Source organism: Podospora bellae-mahoneyi, chromosome 4, assembly GCF_035222275.1.
Source record: "Podospora bellae-mahoneyi strain CBS 112042 chromosome 4, whole genome shotgun sequence".
Taxonomy (NCBI): Eukaryota; Fungi; Ascomycota; class Sordariomycetes; order Sordariales; family Podosporaceae; genus Podospora; species Podospora bellae-mahoneyi.
Window position 1 is genome coordinate 3,299,349 of NC_085883.1, and position 21,842 is coordinate 3,321,190.

Consider the following 21,842-nt stretch of genomic DNA (forward strand, 5'->3'; position numbering starts at 1 on the left):
TGGAAAACCGGAACACGGCACGCCTCTCGCCAGCAAAGCACAATGTCGAGCTCATGGATTGGAAATCAAATTGTCGCAGTCTCTTCATGAGCAGCCAGCCACAATCATATGGCGACCAAATTGGGATTTTTACCCCACCATGCCCTCCTCCAAGGGCTCGGCATAGCCCAATAGCGCCCCCCCTGATCGCCAGGCATGACCCTTGTTTAGGCGTGGGATATGTCGTGCGACAGCCCTGCTAGCAAGTGACAGTTCGCATGTGGGGGTATTCCCTCGCTGACCCAATCACAGGCGCAGCATCCCCCGGAATATTAATGCACGATGTAACCATAACGAGGCTGCACAATTCATCGCGACGCCAAACACGGATTCAACTTTTCATCTCGAGATCACCCTTTTCTCCGACTTCAGTCCACCTGTCGTCGACGGAATTTGGGCTCTCACGTTCAACATGGCATCATCTCTACCGCCAGATAGTCTATCCACCGCTAACCCAGAGACGAACCATCATCCAAGCAGTCCTCATGCCGAGGTTGTCCCAGCAACCCCCAGCGTCGCGCTTACAGCGGCAGATGACGATACAGAATTTCCAAACTTGACCCAGGATTCAAGGGTTGATACGGGCGAGAGTGGATCCGGAAGGAGGACTATATTGCTTTCTGGTTGGAATCGCCTCGCAAGGAGGCCATCTGTTGCAGCCGCTTCCGTCCCAAGACCTTCATCGATATTGCAACATGAAGAATCCTCGCCCACCCCATCCCGACACGGGGAGATACAACCTGGCGGGGATTTCGAAGAGAAGACAGCCGTTGAGGTGGAAACTGGGACCATCGGAGGCGGCAACCAGGTAGATGAACCACCTGCATCCAGCCAGGTATGAGTTTCGGTCATCATAAACTCGTCGTGCGTCTGCTAATGCACTGGGGCATGCTCCAGGCCACCTATACGTTGGCTATTTACCCAGAAGGAATTCGCCCTAGAACTTCGGTCGACATCATTGCCGTCCATGACTTTGACGAGACGCCAGAGGATGCTTGGGTGATGCCTGTCGAACGTCTCCTGAGCCCTGGGAGACCGGATGGCGAACGCGACAGGACCGCTTCCCCTGGACCTCAACGTATAAAGCTGATTGACAAAAAAGGCAAAGGGCCCGAGTTGGTGAATCCATCTGATGGAAACCCGAAATTAGACGCGAAACTACGGGCACCTGGCAAAGACTTCAAGGGGAGAGGGAGATCTTTGGAACCTTCGATGCGCTCATCATCTGAATTCGACATGCGCGGACGGCCACGAGCAGTCAACTGGATCCGTGACTTTATACCCAACGATATCACCGACTCCAGAGTGCTATCTTTCAGTTACTCATCACCTACGTTTGTCAAGAAGACCGGAAGTTGGGCGGAATATGTGGAAAACGCAGCAAAAGCCCTCCTGGAACGCATTGTAGGCTCAAGACAGCTATTCTTCCAGCGAGGGGTCCCAATAGTTTTCATTGGGTCAGGCTTCGGCGGTATCGTCATTCAAAAGGCGATTGCCCTAGCTGCCAAACACAACGACACCGCTTCGTTATCTTTGGATGACATCTTCCAGGTTATCTTTCTGGATACATCCTTCCCAGAGCCCGATGAGCCTCAGACCCCGGACAGGTTCAAGAGCTGGTTTCCCAAAAACACAAACGTCAGGATGTCCCGTATCCTCCTAGAGATCGAAACCCGCGACAAGGAGTCGGAGCTGGTGGAGGATGTTTGGAATGAATACCAGGGATCTCAAAAGGAGTTGGCTCGTGGATTGGAGACAACTTGGCTGTACTCACAAGCTCGCGTCCAACAGGGTGATCCTGATAATATGTCACTGTGCAAGGTAGGTGAGCCACGAGGATGGCAGTTACAGATGCAAAACTGACGCGTGCGTAGGACGAGGACGAATACCGCGCTTCGATCAACGGTGTCACCTTCACGTCAGTTGCCATATATCGACATCGGCGACTGGCACGGATGGGCGATACGCAAGATTACATCTACCAGACTATTCTTGCCAAGATGCAATCAGCAATTCTCTACCAGGCTATCAAGTCCCGGAATGTCGAACTCGTCGAAAACATCCTGGACAGCAAGCCACGCTTGATATACAAGACGGAAAGTGGGCGTAATCCACTGCACATTGCATGCTTGATGGAACCTCCAAGCGATACAATTGTGACGCTCCTGATCAACGAGAGACCCAATGATACCACCGAGCCTGACGACGGAGGTTCAACTCCACTGCACCACGCGGTCTTCAAGGCATGGTACAACGAGCCAGAAGAAGGCAGGGAACGGTCAGAGTACAGCGGCGTCATTCGTTACTTGATGCGCAACATGCAACGAGAAGATCTCGACCTTCATGATAACGAGGGCCGCTCGCCTTGGGACTGGATCTGCGAAGACAGCACGGAATACTCTTGCGGCTGCAACGGATCCGAGTGTGCTGCGACTTGGATTCGCGAGTTGAGAGAGAACCTGGAACCCATCAGAGGCCCTGCAATCACTCAAGATTATGACTTGCCCACAGAGCCCACACCTCCGACGCCTGACTCTTCACAATACATCGCTAGCTTCGTTGCAGAAGGGACTGTTAGCGAGTTCTACCATACGACTAATAAGAAGACAAAACGAGTGGAGGAACAGATCAATCTCAAGACGACAAGCGTTTATGACATGGTTTATGATGCCAACAAGCGCTGTGCTCGGACTCTTGAATCGTCCCGAAGGAAGGGGAAAGACAAGGATTTCCGTTGCAGATGGATTTTACTGCCCGCAAACAATGCAAGTTCGCTTCTCACCCCCCCGTAGAAAACTAAACTAATAATTCTGCGATGTTATAGGAGCAATGGCTATCTGTATGTTGAGTTTCCTGCCGCGCGCATCGAGACGGAAGATGCCTTGGTACTGACAATACCCCTTTCCAGGACCTTTTTCTCTCCATCGGAGTCCGCGATTCATCCATTACGGACCAAAGGCATGACGGTCTTACTATCTTCAACCGGTATATGAACCCGAGAGCCAAGAAGTACCAATTCACGAGATTTGTAAATGCACCACGACAGCTTGGAAAGGTTGACCAACAGTAACTAACGCAGAACAGAGTGTAGATTCATCCGAGGTTTCAGAATCACCGGAAAATCACTCTAGCCGCTTGCAGACAGTGGTAGAAGAGCCGTCCGGGTCTTCAGACAGCATAGCCGGGTCAACCTCTCGGCCACCGTTGCAGCCCGCAAAGCGTTCGAGCCAGAATCTGTCCAGCATAACATGGGCGATGTTGCCCCCCGTCAATCTCGAGCACGCCGGTGGTGACAAAACGCTCGCGCTTTTTGTGAGTTTCTCTGGTCTCTTTCTAGCATGCTATTGATGGGGACTTGCTAACAAATGGAAGATGCCATACCTTGCCTACGAGAGCCACGATGGTCGCAAAAAGATGGCGGCCATGATCAATCGCGTGAACGACAATCGAACCAACGCGTCCCTGAGCCGCAGGGAGTCGGCATTGATCGAGGGGTACATCCATGCTCACGATGTTCTACCACTACATTGCCGGCGCACATTGGATCAGTACTCTTACTACATGCTCGAAACTACAGAGCGGAGAGACAAAGACCAGGTCGTGTACCGATGGGCCACCAAGCACGGGAAGCCCAAGAACACAGCTCCTATTCTGATGGTCGACCAGCTGTGGCTATGGGTATTGCCCGATGGTGAGTTGTGATCGGATACACCGCCGCAAATGGAATGACATATTGACAGGATCCAGGGACTGTAATTACCTGCATGCCGAACACCCAAAAGCCTTCCGAGCAGTACAACATCAAGAAACTCCTGAGCCGGGAGATAGAGACAAACAAGGCGCGACAAGCAATCCAATCGCCCGACAGCCTTGTCGAAATGATTCTCAAGATATGTCTGAACATTATGACAAGGCAAGGCCCTGGTGGTGTCAAGCTGCAGGAGGCCTTCCAATCCTCCATCAACACCATTGTAAGTGCACGTTCCAGCACTCTGTTGATAACTTAGCTGAATACTCACCCTGGCTCAACTGAATAGGCTGAAGATGAAGCTGTCAAGATGAAGAAGCTCCTCAAGACCGTCGACAAGCTCGCTAATGCCAAAGACCCCTTCAAATACACATCCGACATTGACAGCTTCTCACGGATATCAGACGAATCCCGGCAGCTTGTGGAAATTATCGATATCCAGGATGAGCTTGGCATCATCAAGTCCATTCTTACCACACAGCTCAAGGTTCTGGAGGAATTCCAGGGTCACCTTCGGCCTCGGAAACGGTCAGGTGATACCAAGGAGCACTATGACGAAGATGGAGACCAACATGACGGAGTCCACAAAAAGAGCCATCACGGAACTGGGCTTAAGAACGCCAGGGTGGTCGATGAAGCCATTCGAATCGTGGAAGACAACCTCATCCGAGTTCAAGAGATGGACGAGTCTGCCAAACGAGTCGAGGCTGAGGTATGCCTCTGTAAGCAGGAATCATTTATGAGCGACAGTGACTGACAGCGTAATAGTTGAAACAATTGTTGCAATTCAAGCAACAACAGGCATCCGGTTGGGATACACGATATGCAATGAAGCTCTCAGAACAGGGCTCGCGGCAAAATACTGTGAGGTTCCCGAAGCGCACCTCATTGATCCACGAGTACTGACAAACTATTCCGTAGATCATGGTGGTGTTCACCATCGTCACAGTCATCTTTGTGAGTTGCCGTAACAATCACATCTGCCAGGAAACTGAGCTGATACTGTATCACAGCTGCCGTTGTCCTTCATTGCAAGCTTTTTTACCATCGGCATTGTAGAGTTCCCCAAGAACGAGGAAACCGGCGAGGTTGACTGGCCGGTCAACGAAGTGTCAAAATATCTGTGTAAGTCATCGTGAGCAGGCTTTTTTGATATCATCTGCCATAGCTGACATAACAGACAGTTCCCATCTCCGTTGGTGTTTCTGCTGTCATTCTCCTCGGCATCGGCATCGTGTTCTACCGCATGGCGAGCAAAGCCAAGAGGCGCATGGACAGCGCGCAACGGCCACCACCAAGCAAATGGCAAGCTCTAAAGCAATCCCAAACCAGAACGTACAGCCACAAGCACAAGCACAAGCACAAGCAAGACGATGACGACTCGTATCTCTCGGACTGCACTTCGGACATTTCCGACGGGTACAGCACTCGGCGGCGTCGCAACGACGACGATTCGAGCGACGAGGAATCAGACGACTTGAGCATCGACGACGACAACGACTACGCCCCGATCTTTCGCCGCTTTCGGTTCCATACGCATGTCCCTGGCTTGCGCAAGCTCTGGCTGTGGAAGTTGTATCCTGTCTCGCAACCTCCGGCTCATCATCATTTGAGCAAGGCTCAGGAGGACTTTGAGTGGGATTATCCTTTGAGGAGGTGGAGAGATGTTACGAGGGAGAAGATGGCGGTTTATGTTGCGTCGTGGAAGGTTAATCAGCTGCAAAGGAAGGGACATGGATCGAGGCATAATCACCCGGATGAGGATGAGTGCTTTTCGGAGGATGAGAGGCATAGGAGCCAGACGGAGGAGTTGGAACATCGGGAGAGGGTTGATGAGAGGAAGGATTGGTTGAGGGGGTGGTTGGGACTGTCGTGGGGGAGGAGGAAGGGGAGGGAGAGTGGGGATGAGCCTGAGGATGATGGTGATGAGGATGGTGCAGCGCACAGCATGAGGAGTGAGAAGGGTTTGGGGAGGTTATTTAGGAGGAGGGGTAATCGGGAGGAGAGGTGGGATGAGGAGATGGGCACGGCGAGACCGGCGTGATTGTTGGATACCTTACTGCTTGAGGTACCCAGACCATATGCAATCGCAATGCATGGATCGAAGCTGTCGTCCTCGGTGAGTGGTTCGTTAGAGTCCACACTCCACCACAGGATATCCCTGATCATAGACCCACGCTCTGACTCGGCCATCCATACAAGTCCAATCGGAACCATGCTATCGGGTATGGTGTAGCGGTAACATCGTTGACTCTCACTTCTCAGGAGTGATTGCCTTTCTCAACAGCCCCGGGTTCGACTCCCGGTATCCGAGTCACAACCATCTTCTTTTTTTCTGTTTCAGTAGAACAATCGGTGCCTGGCACACCGTATCAGCTCCAGCATATCCGACATTTTCCTTCCACGCGGCTTCATTTCGCGTCCAGAACTTTTGACGCGTCCCGGCACGAAATCCCTCAAATGGAACCCCGCCATTTTTAAGCACTCCAGGCAACAAACCCCGCCAAGACCACAGCATGATCCGTGCTCAGAGGCTTCAGGGGTAAAACACTTGGCGATTTCGCTGCTGCCTGTGCCGCTTAGCACAAGGCCTTTGCATAGTGTAGACTATTCAACCCTCTTATTTCCATTAGACCGCGCCTCTTCAGCCCGTTTGTTCGGTCCGAGGAGAGCGGGAAAGATTGGTGGGTTGTGGTTAAATGAGCTTGTTTCCTTCCATCGTGACTTTCTTTCCTGGCCTCAGTTCATCGTCGCTCGTTTCTCTCAGTCTCTCATGTTTTGTCTTTTTATCTAAACACCAGTCAAGATGGCAACATTCCCAGACACCACCCCCCGGCCAACGGGCCACCAGACCGAGACTTCCCCCTCCATCCTCCCCCGCCAATTCTTTTCCGTCATCTTGATCATCCTCCTCTACACCACCGCCTCCCCCTTCACCCCCATCTCCTGGGCTTTGGGCAGCGACACCCTCCACTTTTCGGGCACGTATTTCCTCGACAGGATCTTCTCCGGCCTGGTTCTCTTCTCCGCCTTCTACTTCCAATGGCGCATCGCCTCCCTCCGCGCCAGCGTGCCAGTCACCCTGCCTCTAGGCGGGTCAACCACCGTCGTCCGCAATGGTCGCCTCGAGACCGGCCACAGCAGTAGCGCAGACTTGTTCCTGTACAAGACAGGCGACTACTGGCATTTCGCCCTCGCCGAAGCGGGGGTTTTGCTTTTGGGAGAGTTCGCCGGCAGTGAGAACTTGAGGAGGGTGGTGGTTTGTGCTGTGGTGGCGGGGGTTTGGTTGGTCGGTTGGGCTGCTACGCCTAGGAGCGTGAAGGACTGGATGTGGGAGCAGGCAAGGGCTTATTTGTTTGTGTTGGTTTGGATGAGTTGAGGGCGGCGGGGAGGGGGTTGTTTGGGGGTTACTATCATGGGCCTGGCGGGGGGAGGAGGAGGGGTAGGTTTTGAGGGGGGAGGGATGGGGAGGGTGGAAGTCATTATGGATGGGTAGGTACCTTGGGGTTGTAGGGACGACAGGCACATTGTTGTCGCCGCCAACATCAAGAAACGTACCTCATGGCTCTCAACAAAGCAAATCAATGAAATCCGGGCCGATATTTTCGTCGATTTGAACTGGGAAATGTCAATTTGCCTTGATTTGCTTTGATTTGACCTATTTGACCCGCCAATACTAGCTACTAAGCCAACTAGCTACACATATCCTATTGTCTATCCTGACATTCCAAAATACTACTCAGGTCAGTTCCTTAGTGTTTTGGTGGTAATTTCCTATATTTTCGGCTATATTAATGCCTACATAGGTAAATTTTGACGTTGGTATATGCCATGTATTTGGTACCCAGCTTTTTCTAGTTTCTTTTCTTGGGTTATATAGTAGGATGAGGGTTATATTTATGGTTCCAAAAAAGGTCTAGGGCCTTGGTAAACCCGTCAAATCAGGGAAAACTATAAGAAAGCTATGTTTGACCCTGTTTTGGACCGATTTGCGTTGCTTTGTGTTGCTTTGATACGACGTCCTTTTCGTTGTTCGGAGCCATGGTGTACCTACCGAGTAACAGGTTCGAAGGCCCGCCAAGGGTACCTACGACCCAGCTGAGTCTGGTCTGCGTGCCATTCCGTTTGTTCCATGAAACACTCCAGTTTTCCGCATCATATTTCTGCAGAACACTCGTTATCGTTTTGATTAGGCACCATTGCTATCTTTCGTCCCATCAGCATCACCAGGTAGGTAAGCGACCCATATCCCCACAGTCCCAGTATTGTCTAGCCTGAGAGTCATCCGCAGATACATGCTAGGCCAGGCCGCGCACATCTCAATCACAAGCGAACACGCCGGCGGGATGACAACCGAGAAACTGGCAAACACGATAGTCGCCAAAAGCCAACTTTCTGACGATGAGACCTTTAAAGCTCTAATGTACCACGTACCGGGAAATGTCGACCATCCTGACTGGAGTTACACGACGGACTCGGGGAACACACACTGCTCCATTTGGCTGTCACAAGATGTGAGGTCCAAGCAGCCCAATTCCTGTCGTCCAAAAAACCGGATCTGCGCAAGAAACAAAATGGCGAGGGAAATAACCCCTTACAAGCTTTCCGAGACGCCATCAACAACCCGGGCTCGACGATCTACACTGAACATTCGAGAACTATGACCCATGAAACTGTCGGTTGTACAGGCATTCTCACTCGCAACATTGACGGGTACAGCGTGTGGCTGGACCATGAAAACAAGCTGACCAAGGAAGAACTTGATCAGGTTCGTCAAGGTATCACGGTTCATTGCTTTTGGAAGTCCCCAATGACTTCCCCCGGGATTCCCAACAAGTTCAACATATTGAAGCGCGCAACGAGAGACGCCTCCAGGGCAAATCACTATCCAAGGGCCGAGTTCGATCTCAACGATATTGTGTACAGGATTTTCAAGAGGGCGGAATATACGTAGGATGCCTTATTTATGACCTTGTATCCGCTACATTTGGCAGAGTTGAAGGAGGACTAGATGCTCTTTCGGCGAAATCCTGCACCCACACAATAATAAGGCTGGCTCCGGCATTGTCCGCTGTGTCGCACGCTTGTGTGGCTTTTCGTGTCTTGTTTGTTGGCGAGAATGAAATACCAGTGTGTACTTGGTAGTTTTACGGCATGGGTACCCAGGTAGCGTTTTAGATAGTCGTCAAGCGCAAAATCGGTTGATTAGTGATCCCTAGGTACCATCCCCCCAAAGGTCGTGATGTCTGGTGTGGTGGTGAGGCACCCTCCCACAAAATACATGCCATACACACAGCAAGTGTAAATCAAGACATATTATACTGTGAATCGTACCTTCCAAGCAAATTACTAGGTCTTCCCATTATCTTTAGAGGCCTTTTAGTTATCTTTAAAGGCCTTGTAGCTAGTGGTAGTTGAAGACCTATTAACCACTTCAAAGGCTTTATGACTATTCCTCTAGGTTGGTATACGATATGGTGGGTATCTATTAATTCAAGGTACTTTAGCTAATGTGCCAATCACCTATTTCGTCGGGAGGGGTGTGAGGTGGTCGGTAGAGACCCCCCCTGAACCCATCCCTGAACCTACCTTCAGGCTCTAACCCGGGCCGGAATAAATAACCGCTTCGGTAGATTTGGTGAGCTTTGTGCGCCAAATCAAGCCGTAATACATTAAGTTAGACCTATTCATGGAAGTCCTGAGCCAAAGTCGAGCTTACCTAGGGCTGGCTCAGCTCAGATCACCCAAGGCTTTGTGGACCAAATATGTTGGGAGTGTGCCAGACCGCAAGGCGCTGGAGCTATTTGGTGAGGTCACAGTCGGTGATATGACAGCTTTTTCGGCAAGTTTGACCTTTGCGAAAGGCGGCATTAAAATAGTCGGATAGCGGTGCAGCGAAGAAGATGGTCGCATTGGCTGACAAATAGCCATCAGGTTTTCGTCAGGTTGGTTTGGCACAGAGTTGAGAGCACTTGACAGGTAGATTGTCGCGAGGCATCGGCAGGGCACACTGATTTGGATAGCTTTTCTGTATTAGACAATAATCCAAGGTCAATAACATGATTCCAAGCAACTGCCCGCACTTTTCTCATCAATACAACTTGCCTCACAGCATCAAGGAAACCCAGGATTTCTCCCAGCTTTCATGGTGATGGCGTGAGAGGTTTATAGATGCAGATCCGGCATGATAGGACAACATTGCAATGGAAAGTGTCTGAATCTTGTTACAGAGCGTACAACGAGGCTAGTGATTATACAAGTATGTGGGTCCTACAGTATTTACATTCAAGACTGACCTCTGAGATCAGCATCTCGCAGAGTCAGGTAAGCGGCGCCAATTCCTCAAAGCCCACGAGACTGGAATCTCAACTTTCCTCTCCGCAACATTGAAAACGGAGCCCCGTGACGGGTTGAATAGGCTGGGCTTGCTCCGGTATGCAAGGGAGCTATGCAAGCTGTAACGAACCTCATGTTAGCCTTTGGACAATTTCCTTTCTCCCTTCTGGAGAGACTCACTAATTCTGCTCGCCGGGAGGCGCTTTCGTGGCCCCGAAGGGACTTCCAGTAAGTGTAGAGAGGCCAGTAGTAGCCGTCGTTGTCGCAGTGTGACAGCTCCTTCAGCTCCTCCGTCAACTCTTCGCCGTCTTCTATATACCGGTCTTCATGCATGTTGTCCCACGTACCCTCTGCCTTTCCAATCAACCAGCAGGTAGCTTCAATGACGGCATCAATCCGCCGGTGAAGATCGGCAGGCTGAGGGGTTTCGTTTTGGGCAGCCTCTATGCTGGCCATGATGTTCCTGAGATTCGGAATCATGGGGGGTGTATCGTCGGTTCCGGCGATGCACAATTCCAGATGTCGAAACACCTCCACCACCCACAATGCGGCCTGCTCGTTGTCCGTGGTTTCCTCCCTGGTGATAAAGTCGCAAGAGTCCTTGATATACAAATCGTACCACTGCAAGAACCCCACCTGCTCCAAACCCTCCACCCGACGCCTATGCATCTCCCTGGCCGCAAATGCTAGGACCACTTGACTGCGTTGGCTGAACCAACCACCAAGGCAAGACCCACATCCGCAGCAGTACTTGAGCTCGAGGAGCTCCTGCACAACCTCCCGGTCTTCCCCAAGCTCCGACGCAGACTTCACGGCCAGGCCGCTCACGTCCATGTAGGGGGTGCCGCTCAGAAGGCACCAAGACCGGATGGCCTTGTCGTTGAGGCCCGGGAAATCCTCAGAGAATCTCCAGTTCTTCCTCTCCCATGCGCAAATCGCCAAGAAGCGCTCACCCGAGTAGTCGCGCTCCCTCGCCTTTCCGAGCTGGTGCTCGAGCGCTTCGAGGGGCGTGCGCCCGCCCATGTTCTTGACCTCGGCCAAGTGCGGCTGGCGCTCTAGAACGAACCTGATCGCCTCGAGCTTGGACGAGACGGCGGCCAGGTGGAGGAGTGTGTTGCCACACTCCCCGCGCACGCCCCAGTCTTCGTGGTTGGGATCCTCTGGCATCTGCTCCCTGAGGAGCGCGGTGCACTCCTCGTCGGTGGTATGCTGTTTGCCCAGGTCTTGGACAAGTCTGGCCATGTGGGCCGGCACAACGGTGAGCCAGGCGGGACGCACCCCAAACTCTTTCAGGTCGTGGTCGATTGCTTCGTCATCGGCAATGCTGAGCTTCCGTGAGGGATGGTCTGCGTTTGTCGTGTAGGCGAACCAGTCCGACTTTGCCACCCGGCGGAATCCTTGAGCTCTCCAAAAGGCCTCGGCTCTGCGCGTGATTTGGTGGTAAACCGGTACATCAGCCCCCCTGAGGAGACCCAAGAGGCGTGAATATTCGCGAGGGTCTGGTCTGGGACGAACAAACAGATAAAGCTCCTCCTTCCCGCAGTAGGTCTCGTTGAGGTTGAGGACATAGTGCACAATTTTCGTGCCGAGACCCTGTCCACGCCAATCCGGCTCGACATGAAAGTCCTCAAGCAGGAGCACGTTCTTCATGCTGCTGAGCTCCTCTCCCCACACACCCGTGCCTCTTGTCTCAGGAAAGTCCGACCTATACCACTTGATTGGCATCCCCCCGTCATGAGTGAGAAGATCTCCCACCAACGAAGTAACCGTGCTGTAACGATTGCGACAGCTCAAATCCGCCTCGCTCAACAAATCCTCCAGATCCACATCCTCCATGACATAATCCCTCAGATCATCATACCTCTTCCGCTCATCATTCTTCAAATACTCAAGACATTCCCTGGCGTCGTCCAGATTGATCAAGACAGCGCAGAGTTCGGCGATGACCTCGCCGTCAGAGCGAGAAGTGGCCTGGCAGCGGATCTCATCAAACCACCATGGACGGTCTTGAACAGGCTTGAGGCCCTTCCTCATTCTGTGCTCATCGAAAAGTTCGTCCTCCTCGGTCCGTTCGTCGTAGTAGGGGACATTCTTGTTGATGATGTACTCGTCTGTTTGCTCGTAAACGTCACTCATTTTCCCCCTGGTTGAGTTTAAAGTTCAGTATCAAGACAATGGAAATTCAAAAACATGGCTGAGCTTGGAGTAAGCAAGCATGCTCAACATACCGTGATTCGATATGAAGATCGAGATGTATATTCTGATGATTTCTCAAGCGTACAAGCGTCGGTGTGTCGGGGTAGCTAGCCGTGCCGGAAACGAATATTGATGAGTTGGTAAGAATACCGCAGCTGGTGCTCCAGTGTAGCACGAGGGCTGCCGGAAATGAAGCGGGAGATGACTGATGGCGGGAAATTGACTGACGATGGGCGAAAACGGAGGGGGAGAGAGACAATGGGAGAGAGACGACGCGAGAGAGAACTCTGACGCGACGCGGAAACGAAGAGGAAGAGAGCTGCTGCTTGGCGTAAACGATAAGGATAGACGCGGAAAGGCAGAACTGAGGCAATTGCGCCTTGCGAGGTCTTGATACTCCAGGGAACCGAAGGAAGAGAGGAAGAATCGGTAATGATGACGTTAAGAGGGACGAAAAGATGATTCTTCTCGGTCGAGTGAATCCAGAGAGGAAGAATGGAGGCGGAGGAGAAGCTTGGTCGGAGAGGTGAATTGCAAAAAAAAGTAGGCACGGCAAGGCCAAGTGGTTGTTGGCCGGATGGCCCTAAAAACCAGGCACCGGCGCCGAGTCGCCGGTGGGAGAGCCCGAATAACCAGGCACCGGCGGTGACTACCTTTCGTTTGAGCCCTTAATTCGTCCAAGCCCTGAAAAATCCCTCCACAAGCTTCCGCGGCCTTCCGCTCCCCTTCTGGGCTCCTCCGGCATCCTCCCATTCCATACCCTTCTGTGGCGTGTGCTGCTCCGTGGCCTTCCGGTGACAACGTCGCCTGGTCAAAATGCCAGGATTAGACTACCTACACCACACCTCAGCTTGTACTATTTCCTAGGTTTTTAACATCAACTCCAAAGTTGTTGTTGTGAGTCATAATGATTTGTTACCTGCTCTTGATGGCTGATGCGGACTTGACTGACAGCCTACCCCCTTTCGTATCATCGCCGGGAGCTGTAGTCAATCTCATTGTCAAGGACGACCAGTTAGTCACCAGGATTGTCCGGCACTCGACACGAAACAAAGATAGTCCTGACTGCGGATAACCTTAAATCAACGTCTTCACAAAACACATGCATTGCGATGACAACTCGAAACATCACGCAACAACGAAAGCGATAAGGTTACCACAAGACCAATTTGAGATGAATGCTTGTGTCTTTTTGCCGGTTGCTCCTCCCCCAAGATAGCTCTGCCAGCAGGGTTCGCAGACTACAGGCCTTCCCTCAACTAGAATTTCGCATCCCACCAGTTCTCTGCGCTCTTTCCCCTCGTGGGTGAAGTCGCCGTGGTGTTGTCTGGCGCCATGCCCATTTAGCAAGCAACAACGACAGACTTGATCAAATTCCCGCCACTATAACCGACACAGTGAAGAGGCACCTCGACGTGCTGGGGATCATTGGTGCAGTTCTCATCAGAGAAGTAAGTGGCTATCACACACATGTCAGTTCAACACATGGATGGTGAGGTTTCGTTCAAGATATTTGACATACTGGAGCAGCCGCCGGAGTTGACGACGCGCACGCGGCGAACTTCAATCTCGGTCCTGAAGCAGAAGGTGCCATATCGGTTGAGTCTGACAGTCATCCACTTCTTATCATTGCAGTTGATGCCGGTAGCCTCAAACATCTCGAAGAACCACTTGGGCGCGTCGCCGCTGCTGGCCGTGATGTTGTTTTCGTCAGTCGCGTTGGAGTTCCAGATAACATTGGTTTCGCCTGCGGGGGGCGGGAGGTCAATGGTCGTGGTGGGCTCGGCTGGGGCAGCCACACCAGCGCTGATGACGCCTAGGAAGAGGGCGATGATGGCAAAGACCTTCATGTTGATGATTAGTGGGTGGTATGTTGTGGTGTTGATTGAGGGATGATGGGAAGGTAGTCTGGCGTCGGGGGAGGGAGTGGTTGGTAGAGGAAGAGAAGATTCAGGTCTTCGGCCGTGGAAAGATGGGAATTAAGTACCTGAGCGTGAACCTGGGCAGGAGCAGTCTTCATGCGGTGGACCGGGCGGTCCCATCAGTGAATATCGTGCCGTGGGACTCATGGTATGCGATGATATCATAGCCTGGGCTGGAGCAAGTGAGGCTCTCAGGCTGGCCAATCTCCTCCATTCCCCGGAGCAACCGACTGCAGTTGAAGTAGCAGGAATGATGGGTCATGTTGCTTGTTGGTTGATCCGCTCAGCCGGCCGGCTCCAGCGCAACGGCCGCAACGGAGCTACCTAGGCATCCACTCCACCTCGAATTCAGACGAGTTGACTGCGAAAAAGAACATACCGTGAGCCAGCTGACCGTGGTGTCACAACCACGACGCAGTGCTACAAAGCTAGCGGCAGTTCTCTGATGAATTCCCACTTTGTCGTTTGGCAGCACCCTGATCTTCACTCACCGGCCCCCAGAGGCTCACTGCCAACTCAGGTAAATACCGATGATACCTGATTTTCCGATCAGCTCTCTTTCAACGGAGAGCGCGTCCGCGCGGCCACGAGGTAGATGGTGAGGCCATGGTTCTCGATGACTTGTTGGCCATTTTTGGGTTGTCGGGAGAAGAATTTAATGATAAGGCGATGGGAGGTAGACGATAGGGCAATGGTTGACACAAAACTGTTTTCGAAGCTGCCGGAGATAAACGACGGATATCAAATACAAGGAAGGAAGGAAGATGGTTTTCAATGAAGAGACAATATACATATATATATATATATATATACATACTTTCAACAAGAACTGCCCGGTAGCTGTCTTATTTACCTCTCGCCGCCGATATGTCAATGAATAGCGGATACACCGGTCACCTCGGCCTGGCCTCCCAAAGATTGAACCAAGGTGAACAGGTTCCCCTTCAGCTTCAACCGGAACTACGCGTGGTCTATTCCTTAAGCACATGGCTTAACACTCTTGTGGAGAACGCAGTAGCTTTGGTTACCTAGCATTTGGTGAGAAAATTTGGTATTGTTTGGCTTATCTGTTGACACAAGGTACACCATGTATGTGTTGAGTTATTCGTGACGCCCCGCCTGTTGGAAGAATCCAAACGATAAATTGCAAATCATCCTACCACAAGAACGAAAGAATTGGGAATAAGGTAAGCAAATATTCTGCTGCTGCGTGTTTGTATTGGCTCCAAGAGAAGGCTTTGTGTCCAGTCACTATCCGGAATGGTTCGGACCTCGAATTCATTATTCTGGGCAAGCTCGGAGATGCCTCAGTTTCAGGTTTCTGCATAGAAACTTTCTCTTACCTATTGTGAGGTTCTCAAGCCGCCGTCCTCCTCAACTTCAGTTAAACGATCCACAACCACAGAGTTCTGTATTGTCGCAGACTGAAGTCTGAACTTCCTTACCAGTGGTGGTTTACTTGGACTAATAGTCAACAAGGAGGGGCGCGGTCGTAAGACTCAGGAGTCAAGAGGACCTCGCAGACTGTCCGGTGTGTTCGGAAGGGTACGCGGTCGCACCGGACCCAGAGAAAAGCTAGCAATCCGGCACGTTGATCCCGTTCCATTAAAATGTCATCTTCGCGGTTCAGCCAGTTATATCTCTTCCCAACACACCATGTGTAACGTGAGAGAATGAGATACTGCTACACACAACCAAAATTTGCAAAGTGTAAGGGGCTGTTCCAGTGGGTAGCTGACCTGCCCACAGCAACGCCAGGTGGGATTTCCCAATCATCCGGCCGGTGGGTCTATACCCAATCCATGCTTCTCGCCGCAGCCATGCGCAATTCACAACTGCGAATGCGAAGAGGGGGTCAGCAACAAAAAGGGAAGTGGAACGGCAGATGTCAAGGGAAAGACCGAGATCCCGAGTGATGCTTTATATCTATCCCCGGACGGTGCCTGGATATGTCTTGTTGTGGTCTTGTTACACCCAACCCACCATCGAAATGAAAACACAGGCAATCATAAATTTTCTCGCGGGAACCTATTCCCTCCTCAACACTACCCAGTAAGCCCCAGCTCCACGACCGAATCCCTGTGTACCTAAAACACAACACTAATCCACTCAGATGGCGAAACGGCACTCAAGTGTCCGACCCGTGGGGTGAGAAGCCAGCCGGCCTAATCACATACACCCGCTACGGTTACATGTCCGCCGTCATGAACTCGATGGAGCCAGACATGCGTCCTCCCGACATCCAGTGGCCACCAACTACCGGCGGGAGTATTGATGACTGGGCTTTGATCGGCAAGACCTCGTTATCATATGCGGGGCCGTTTAGTTTCAACACCTCGGTACCATTGACGAAGTTCAGTGGACAGGTCTTGCATGGCCCAGTGACAACGGCAAGCATACCGCGTTTCGTGGGACAAATTCAGAGGCGAAATTACACTGTCATTGAGCAAGATGGGGAGGTGTACTTGACAATCTCTGTGATAACGACTCTGGCGGGGACCAGATCCGAGATTTGGTGGAAGAGGATTGTTAAGGGGTAGATGGATGATGTCTAGCTGAACAATGGATCTGGCTGTGAAGAGCATATCTACCTAGCTGCAAGTGCACTGTGACCAAGTTTCAAAAATCAACTTGCTGTTGTTATTTTAGTCAGGGGCAAGCCTTTCTTTGCGGTCAGTACCTGTGTGGTGTCCAGTCTTCAGTGTGATCTGCGACTGGTCCATGTACTAAGTGTCCATCTGCCCGCTTCTCTCCTGGAGCCTTTCTCAGTTCCTTCATTGTGTCAACATCTTCCCCAACAAATTGTCCATAATCGCGTCGGAGGGGTTTAAACCAGTCTCCGCCAAAAGGAGTATGATCCTAGCAGCTTCGGCCCCCGTCCCCTCCGCCCTTTTCGTGACATGTTCCAATCTTTACTTCAAGACGTCGATTGCCGCCTCTGCTACATCTGATCTTTCGGTTGCCACGTCCAGCTGCGTCTGAGGGCACTTGGTAATATCCAGCGAAGGGCATGGAAGTGGACATGCGTGTTTCAGAAATGATGTAGGTAAGGATCGAGCTTGGGGCAGATAAGCGATAAAAATATTTGATGGTACGTTTGAAGGTAGTGACTTGGAAAAACATAGAGGAATGGACTTCTATACTGTTAGGATCTTCATGATCACTTTGATTGTGGACGAATTGCAACTCTGGGATTGAACCTGCCATGTAGGTAGCTAGGTACCTATCCATGCTGGCATCCTAGCTACCTCTTCTGTCATATTAGTGACTAGCTTCAAGAGGAACCCCTAATGCCTGAATCAACATGCCCTCGTTGCTTCAAGATGTAAGTACGGCACACTGGATGATCTATTTGGGGACTTGGTCCACCAAGAGGAAGGAATGTGGATCATAGCATATATATTGATAGATGAATAGAGGAACGAGTCTGGTGCAGGATGTCAGACTCCGCTATATATACATGTAAGAAGGTAACCTGGCGTGGATTTCATTATTCCTATCACTCTTCCCTCGTATCCCACCAACCACACTGCGGTCACGGCTCCGTAGCAATGGGGACGGGGATTTCGAGGACGGAATACCACGAAGCATGGAAGTAATACGAAGATGCTCCTGAACTCCTGGCTTTTCATGATGTAACCGTCTTTGATTCTACCAAGGCTTGATGTGCTACATTGCATGATGGCTACAAATCAGGGGTGGCCGGTTTTAAACTGCATTCTCTGTTGCGTGACGTGATCAGTTATGTTCAAGACAACATTGGGCCGGCATGAATTTGTTGTTGATCTGTCTGACACACATGGTCACAGACAGAGAAACTTGGTCAAGCTACACGCACGCGGAACAAACTTAAGTAAAAACGCTGTCATTCATGCATGTAGGTAGTCATTATTACTTCTCCTATACCCTGATGTCCCTTCCAAAAGGAAGACGAAGCAAACCTGTGAATGACTCAACTCCCTCTATCTCCCCCTTGTCACAGCCTCCATATCCCGACCCTGCTGGAATCATGATACCTATTAATGGCTGCACTTTAGCCGCCTCTTCAACCTTCCCCTGGAGTCGAGCCTCTTCAAGCACGGCCAACTTCCTCTCCGCACCCAACATCCTCTTTCCCGCATCCAACGCTCTCATCTCCATATCCCTGTACTTGTCCTCCACCCATTCCGTCGACTCGGTCTTCTCATTCCGATCCTCCGCCACAAGGGCTCGGCGTTCCATCTCGTTGACCTTTGCCTGCCATTCGTTGGTGTTGTCAATCAACGAACTGGTCTCCTCTCTGACGTGCTGGTGTAAGTTCTCTTACCTGTTGGCGTCAGAAACCAGCGCGTGGTATGCATTGCGAGATTCCGTTAGTCCTGCGATTTGATGATTGTGTGTGTGTCTGGGAATCTTCTCTATTTCGGCATGAGCGCGGGTGAGATCCTGAAGGGCTGAAACCTGGCCTCTGAGTCGCGAGGATAGTCTGGTCTTTGTCCATGTCGTTGATCGAGGTTGAAGTCTGGGCGACCTGAGAGGCAGCGGTCTTGGCTGGGTTGTTGTTGGATTCCATCTTCCACAGTCTCGAGGGGATGAGATAGAAAGAAATGGGCGATCGGTTGTTGGTGCGTTAATGAGAGGCCAATCAAGGAAGACCAGAGAGGAGGTTTATAACCACTCGAGATGGATGTTGTTCTCCTGGTGACTCATCTTTGCCTTACCAGGACTGAGTCAATCCCTTGCTCATTCGCACCACGCAGCCCGTTTGAGCATGCTGGATCAAAACAGATGGATTGAATTGGGTTCAGCGACACCACCATTGGCAGCTGGTTCTGGACAACGTGTGGACTTTTGTCACTGCCACGGATATTTAGGGTCAGGGTTGATGCCAGTGACCCATCGAGGACTGGATGTTACTTCCCTCTCACATTGTCCAACGAGACGGTAAAAGCCTTCAACAGTTAGTATCTGGATGTCGCCCATGCAAGATATTGAAGAGATCGAAACAATGTATCTCCAATGACGAGGAGACAAGATTATGAGCTGGACACATACACAACAGCAAGGAAACATGACTGTAAAAAGTAATACACCTACACCACTACTAAAACTAAGCTGACTAGACTAAAAGAACTCCCAATTGTTGGGAAAGCAATGTCCTCAACCATCTTTAGGGAAGAGAATTTCAGCTCTATCTAGGCAACGAAGGTAAATGATGAGTGTCTCCGGGCCAAAGCAAGGTGCCAAAGTCTGATGGGTTCCCGATGTACCTAGTATGAAATTGGCGCGGTGTCAAATGAGAGTAAGACGTACACCGCAGTGAAGCTATCCTCAGTGAAAGGAAACATCGGTCTCCCAGTCGTAATGAGGTTTTTCCTGCTTGACGTGGTCGGCATGCTGAACGTTCATCGCGTCCATATTTTCGTTCATGTCGTCTATGACCTTGGCCACCTCATCCTTGACGGTGTCTCTCTCATTGATGGCCTGATCCCTCTGTGCCTGTACCTCATTGTAAAGCTTGGTGAACTTAGCAAAACCGCGGTCCAACTCCTCCTTGGTCTTGGAAGCCTGCGCAACGGCCGTATCCCTCTCCTTCTGCACTTCGGCGTACTTGCAGGTGAAGTTGGCTTTGCTGGTCTCGAGTCTTCTCTCCAGGCTGGCAACCTCAGCGAGGGCCTCATTCCTCTCCTTCTGTACTTCAGCGTACTTGCGGGTGAATTTGGCTTTTCTGGTCTCAAGTTTCTTCTCCAAGCTGGCGACCTCGGCGAGGGCCGCATTCCTCTCCTTCTGTACTTCGGCGTATTTGCGGTTGAAGTTGGCTTTGCTGGTCTCGAGTCTCTTCTCCAAGCTGGCGACCTCGGCGAGAGCCGCGTCTCTCTCCTTCTTCAGCTGGGCAATCTCCTGGTTGAGGTTGCCGGTATTGGAGGTCTTGAGCGCCTCTCTGGCCTCGTCTCTCTCCTTGCACACCTCGTTGTACCGCTTGATAGCACCGGCGCGTCCATTCTGGTACGCCTTCTCGCTCTGGGCGACCTTCTCGAGTGCGGCCTCCTTTTCCTTCTTCAAGGTGTCCCTCTCCTTCGCCACCTCGTTATACTTCCTGGTGAAGTTGGCACATCCGGTCTGGAGAGCCTTGTCGCTCTCAGCGGCCTTCTGGAGCGCAGCGTCCTTCTCGCCTTTCACCTTGGCCAATTGGCCCTTCAACCGAGCCACTTCACCATTGCAGGTGGTCGAGGCGGTCTCTTTATCGACCTCGGAGGCCTCAAGCTTGGTTCTGAAGACCTCGAGCTCCTGTCAAGCCAACCATTAGTAACTTTGTGTGAACTGGGAAGAGAATTTTCCGACGAGTCGTGTCAACGTACCAGGTTCAAAAGCGCGCTGCGCCGGAGCTCCACATCAAGGCTAGCCTCCGCACTGGACAGTTGATGCTGAAGCCGTAGGATGTACTGGTTTCCGCGCTCAATCTCGTTAACAGCCACCGGAAGCCAGCCCTCGTGGGCCTGAGTGGTATCGGGCCAGGTGTTGAGGTCGTATTCGAGCTTGGCCTGACGTTCCTCGGCCTCTCTGAGCTCCAGCCTGGCTTGGGCCATGGCCGCCTCATTACGAGCCCACTCCATCTCAGCGTTGGCAACCATATTCTTGGCGAGACCATGAGGCATCGGGATTGCACGAAGAAATGCTTCCGGACTGGAGACCTGTGGGATCTGGTAGAGGCGTTAGTGGTTGACATGAATGAAGAGAAGGAAGACTTACCTCGCGTGACGAAGGGTTCGATGGTGGTCGACAAAGCCGGCCTGGGATTTTTGCGCTATGAAGGCTTGTTACTGGATGTTGTCGACGCGGCCGTCAGATCTGGGTAGGGATGGTGTCAACGCCAGTGGGGATGGAAATGAGTGATGTATGATGAAACGTACCTTTGGTTACGACTCGTAGCTTTGATAGGGAAGCGCGGAATGAATCTGAACGAGACCCTTGAAGTTCCTAGTAGCTGGCTCTGCTTGCAAGAACTGTTGATGGCGACAGTGATGGTTGTAGGAGATGTGAAGTGGGAGACTGGACTTGGGTGAGCGGGTGTTGGGAAGACTGTCAGACAAGCCGGGGATGTTGGTGGAGGGAGGAAAGAAATTTTTGCGGGGAGAGAGGCTGCGGAGAGACTGCTTTATAATGGATATAGAGTGGTTCAAGTGAATTGTGTTGTGCAGGGCCGACGAGCGTCAAGTGAATATACAGGTGTGGGCCTAGGAGAATATCACTGATGCTCTCAGGTCAACAGAGTCTGCAGGGCAAGCCTACCTTTTCAACAACAGCCACAGTGGTCAGCCCAATGCATGTGGTATTCTACAGAGCAACCCGCTGTTTGACATGACCGGTAACTGTGATGGATGCCATGGTCCATAGCAGGCCGGCAGATCTCCACGAAATCGAAAAGTCAGTCGATGGGTTGAGGATAAGTGAGCACATGCATTCACGGGAGAACACTGGCAGCCATTGCCGCTGGAGAAACGGTAGAATGAGGAAGTAACAACATAATCAATTACACACGAGCACAGGGGGAAAGCACCTGGCTGGGACCGCTATTGATCCCTCACTACCTAGACTTCGCTAAACTGATGACAGACCCCTGA

At 51.6% G+C, this 21,842-nt stretch overlaps 8 protein-coding genes and 1 non-coding gene across 9 annotated transcripts; 5 read left to right on the forward strand and 4 right to left on the reverse strand.

Moving 5' to 3' along the window:
• Positions 1 to 76: 76 nt before the first annotated feature.
• On the forward strand, positions 77 to 2,831 carry QC761_405715 (uncharacterized protein; the record flags this gene model as incomplete). The annotated part of the gene is made up of 3 exons (XM_062878847.1): positions 77 to 241; positions 292 to 1,860; positions 1,914 to 2,831. The coding sequence occupies exons 2-3, from the start codon at positions 877 to 879 to the stop codon at positions 2,829 to 2,831; spliced, it is 1,902 nt and encodes a 633-aa protein (XP_062732673.1). The 5' UTR covers positions 77 to 241; positions 292 to 876.
• A 197-nt stretch (positions 2,832 to 3,028) lies between these two features.
• On the forward strand, positions 3,029 to 6,426 carry QC761_405710 (uncharacterized protein; the record flags this gene model as incomplete). The annotated part of the gene is made up of 9 exons (XM_062878846.1): positions 3,029 to 3,067; positions 3,124 to 3,351; positions 3,412 to 3,730; positions 3,787 to 4,010; positions 4,077 to 4,499; positions 4,556 to 4,651; positions 4,709 to 4,744; positions 4,801 to 4,912; positions 4,972 to 6,426. The coding sequence occupies 9 exons, from the start codon at positions 3,029 to 3,031 to the stop codon at positions 5,829 to 5,831; spliced, it is 2,337 nt and encodes a 778-aa protein (XP_062732674.1). The 3' UTR covers positions 5,832 to 6,426.
• QC761_0070560 lies at positions 6,009 to 6,101 on the forward strand. Its single transcript has one exon. It is a non-coding gene; the product is annotated as a tRNA-Glu (tRNA).
• A 167-nt stretch (positions 6,427 to 6,593) lies between the features above and the next one.
• QC761_405720 (uncharacterized protein) lies at positions 6,594 to 7,166 on the forward strand (the record flags this gene model as incomplete). The annotated part of the gene is made up of 1 exon (XM_062878848.1): positions 6,594 to 7,166. The coding sequence occupies one exon, from the start codon at positions 6,594 to 6,596 to the stop codon at positions 7,164 to 7,166; it is 573 nt and encodes a 190-aa protein (XP_062732675.1).
• Positions 7,167 to 10,129: 2,963 nt separating this feature from the next.
• On the reverse strand, positions 10,130 to 12,259 carry QC761_405730 (uncharacterized protein; the record flags this gene model as incomplete). The annotated part of the gene is made up of 1 exon (XM_062878849.1): positions 10,130 to 12,259. The coding sequence occupies one exon, from the start codon at positions 12,257 to 12,259 to the stop codon at positions 10,130 to 10,132; it is 2,130 nt and encodes a 709-aa protein (XP_062732676.1).
• Positions 12,260 to 13,503: 1,244 nt separating this feature from the next.
• On the reverse strand, positions 13,504 to 14,616 carry QC761_405735 (uncharacterized protein). The gene is made up of 2 exons (XM_062878850.1): positions 13,842 to 14,616; positions 13,504 to 13,778 (listed from the first exon to the last, which is right to left on the reverse strand). Exons 1-2 carry the CDS (start codon positions 14,167 to 14,169, stop codon positions 13,663 to 13,665), a joined length of 444 nt encoding a protein of 147 aa, XP_062732677.1. The 5' UTR covers positions 14,170 to 14,616; the 3' UTR covers positions 13,504 to 13,662.
• A 1,425-nt stretch (positions 14,617 to 16,041) lies between these two features.
• Positions 16,042 to 17,084, forward strand: QC761_405740 (uncharacterized protein). Its single transcript, XM_062878851.1, has 2 exons — positions 16,042 to 16,293; positions 16,355 to 17,084. The coding sequence occupies exons 1-2, from the start codon at positions 16,127 to 16,129 to the stop codon at positions 16,779 to 16,781; spliced, it is 594 nt and encodes a 197-aa protein (XP_062732678.1). The 5' UTR covers positions 16,042 to 16,126; the 3' UTR covers positions 16,782 to 17,084.
• A 1,006-nt stretch (positions 17,085 to 18,090) lies between these two features.
• QC761_405750 (uncharacterized protein) lies at positions 18,091 to 18,793 on the reverse strand (the record flags this gene model as incomplete). The annotated part of the gene is made up of 3 exons (XM_062878852.1): positions 18,091 to 18,477; positions 18,565 to 18,599; positions 18,682 to 18,793. The coding sequence occupies 3 exons, from the start codon at positions 18,791 to 18,793 to the stop codon at positions 18,142 to 18,144; spliced, it is 483 nt and encodes a 160-aa protein (XP_062732679.1). The 3' UTR covers positions 18,091 to 18,141.
• A 404-nt stretch (positions 18,794 to 19,197) lies between these two features.
• On the reverse strand, positions 19,198 to 21,702 carry QC761_405760 (uncharacterized protein). Its single transcript, XM_062878853.1, has 4 exons — positions 21,132 to 21,702; positions 20,971 to 21,069; positions 20,580 to 20,921; positions 19,198 to 20,508 (listed from the first exon to the last, which is right to left on the reverse strand). The coding sequence occupies exons 3-4, from the start codon at positions 20,874 to 20,876 to the stop codon at positions 19,552 to 19,554; spliced, it is 1,254 nt and encodes a 417-aa protein (XP_062732680.1). The 5' UTR covers positions 20,877 to 20,921; positions 20,971 to 21,069; positions 21,132 to 21,702; the 3' UTR covers positions 19,198 to 19,551.
• Between the last annotated feature and the right edge of the window lie 140 nt (positions 21,703 to 21,842).

Bases quoted from the DNA above. Each gene is read 5' to 3' on its own strand.
- QC761_405735 (XM_062878850.1), bottom strand. From the start codon at position 14,169: ATGAAGGTCTTTGCCATCATCGCCCTCTTCCTAGGCGTCATCAGCGCT. The intron at 13,779-13,841 runs GTATGTCAAATA...TGTGTGTGATAG, and splicing joins CAACTCCGGCGGCTGCTCCA to CCACTTACTTCTCTGATGAG.
- QC761_405740 (XM_062878851.1), top strand. From the start codon at position 16,127: ATGTCAAGGGAAAGACCGAGATCCCGAGTGATGCTTTATATCTATCCC. The intron at 16,294-16,354 runs GTAAGCCCCAGC...TAATCCACTCAG, and splicing joins TCCCTCCTCAACACTACCCA to ATGGCGAAACGGCACTCAAG.
- QC761_405760 (XM_062878853.1), bottom strand. From the start codon at position 20,876: ATGCCTCATGGTCTCGCCAAGAATATGGTTGCCAACGCTGAGATGGAG. The intron at 20,509-20,579 runs GTACGTTGACAC...TTGGCTTGACAG, and splicing joins GCAGCGCGCTTTTGAACCTG to GAGCTCGAGGTCTTCAGAAC.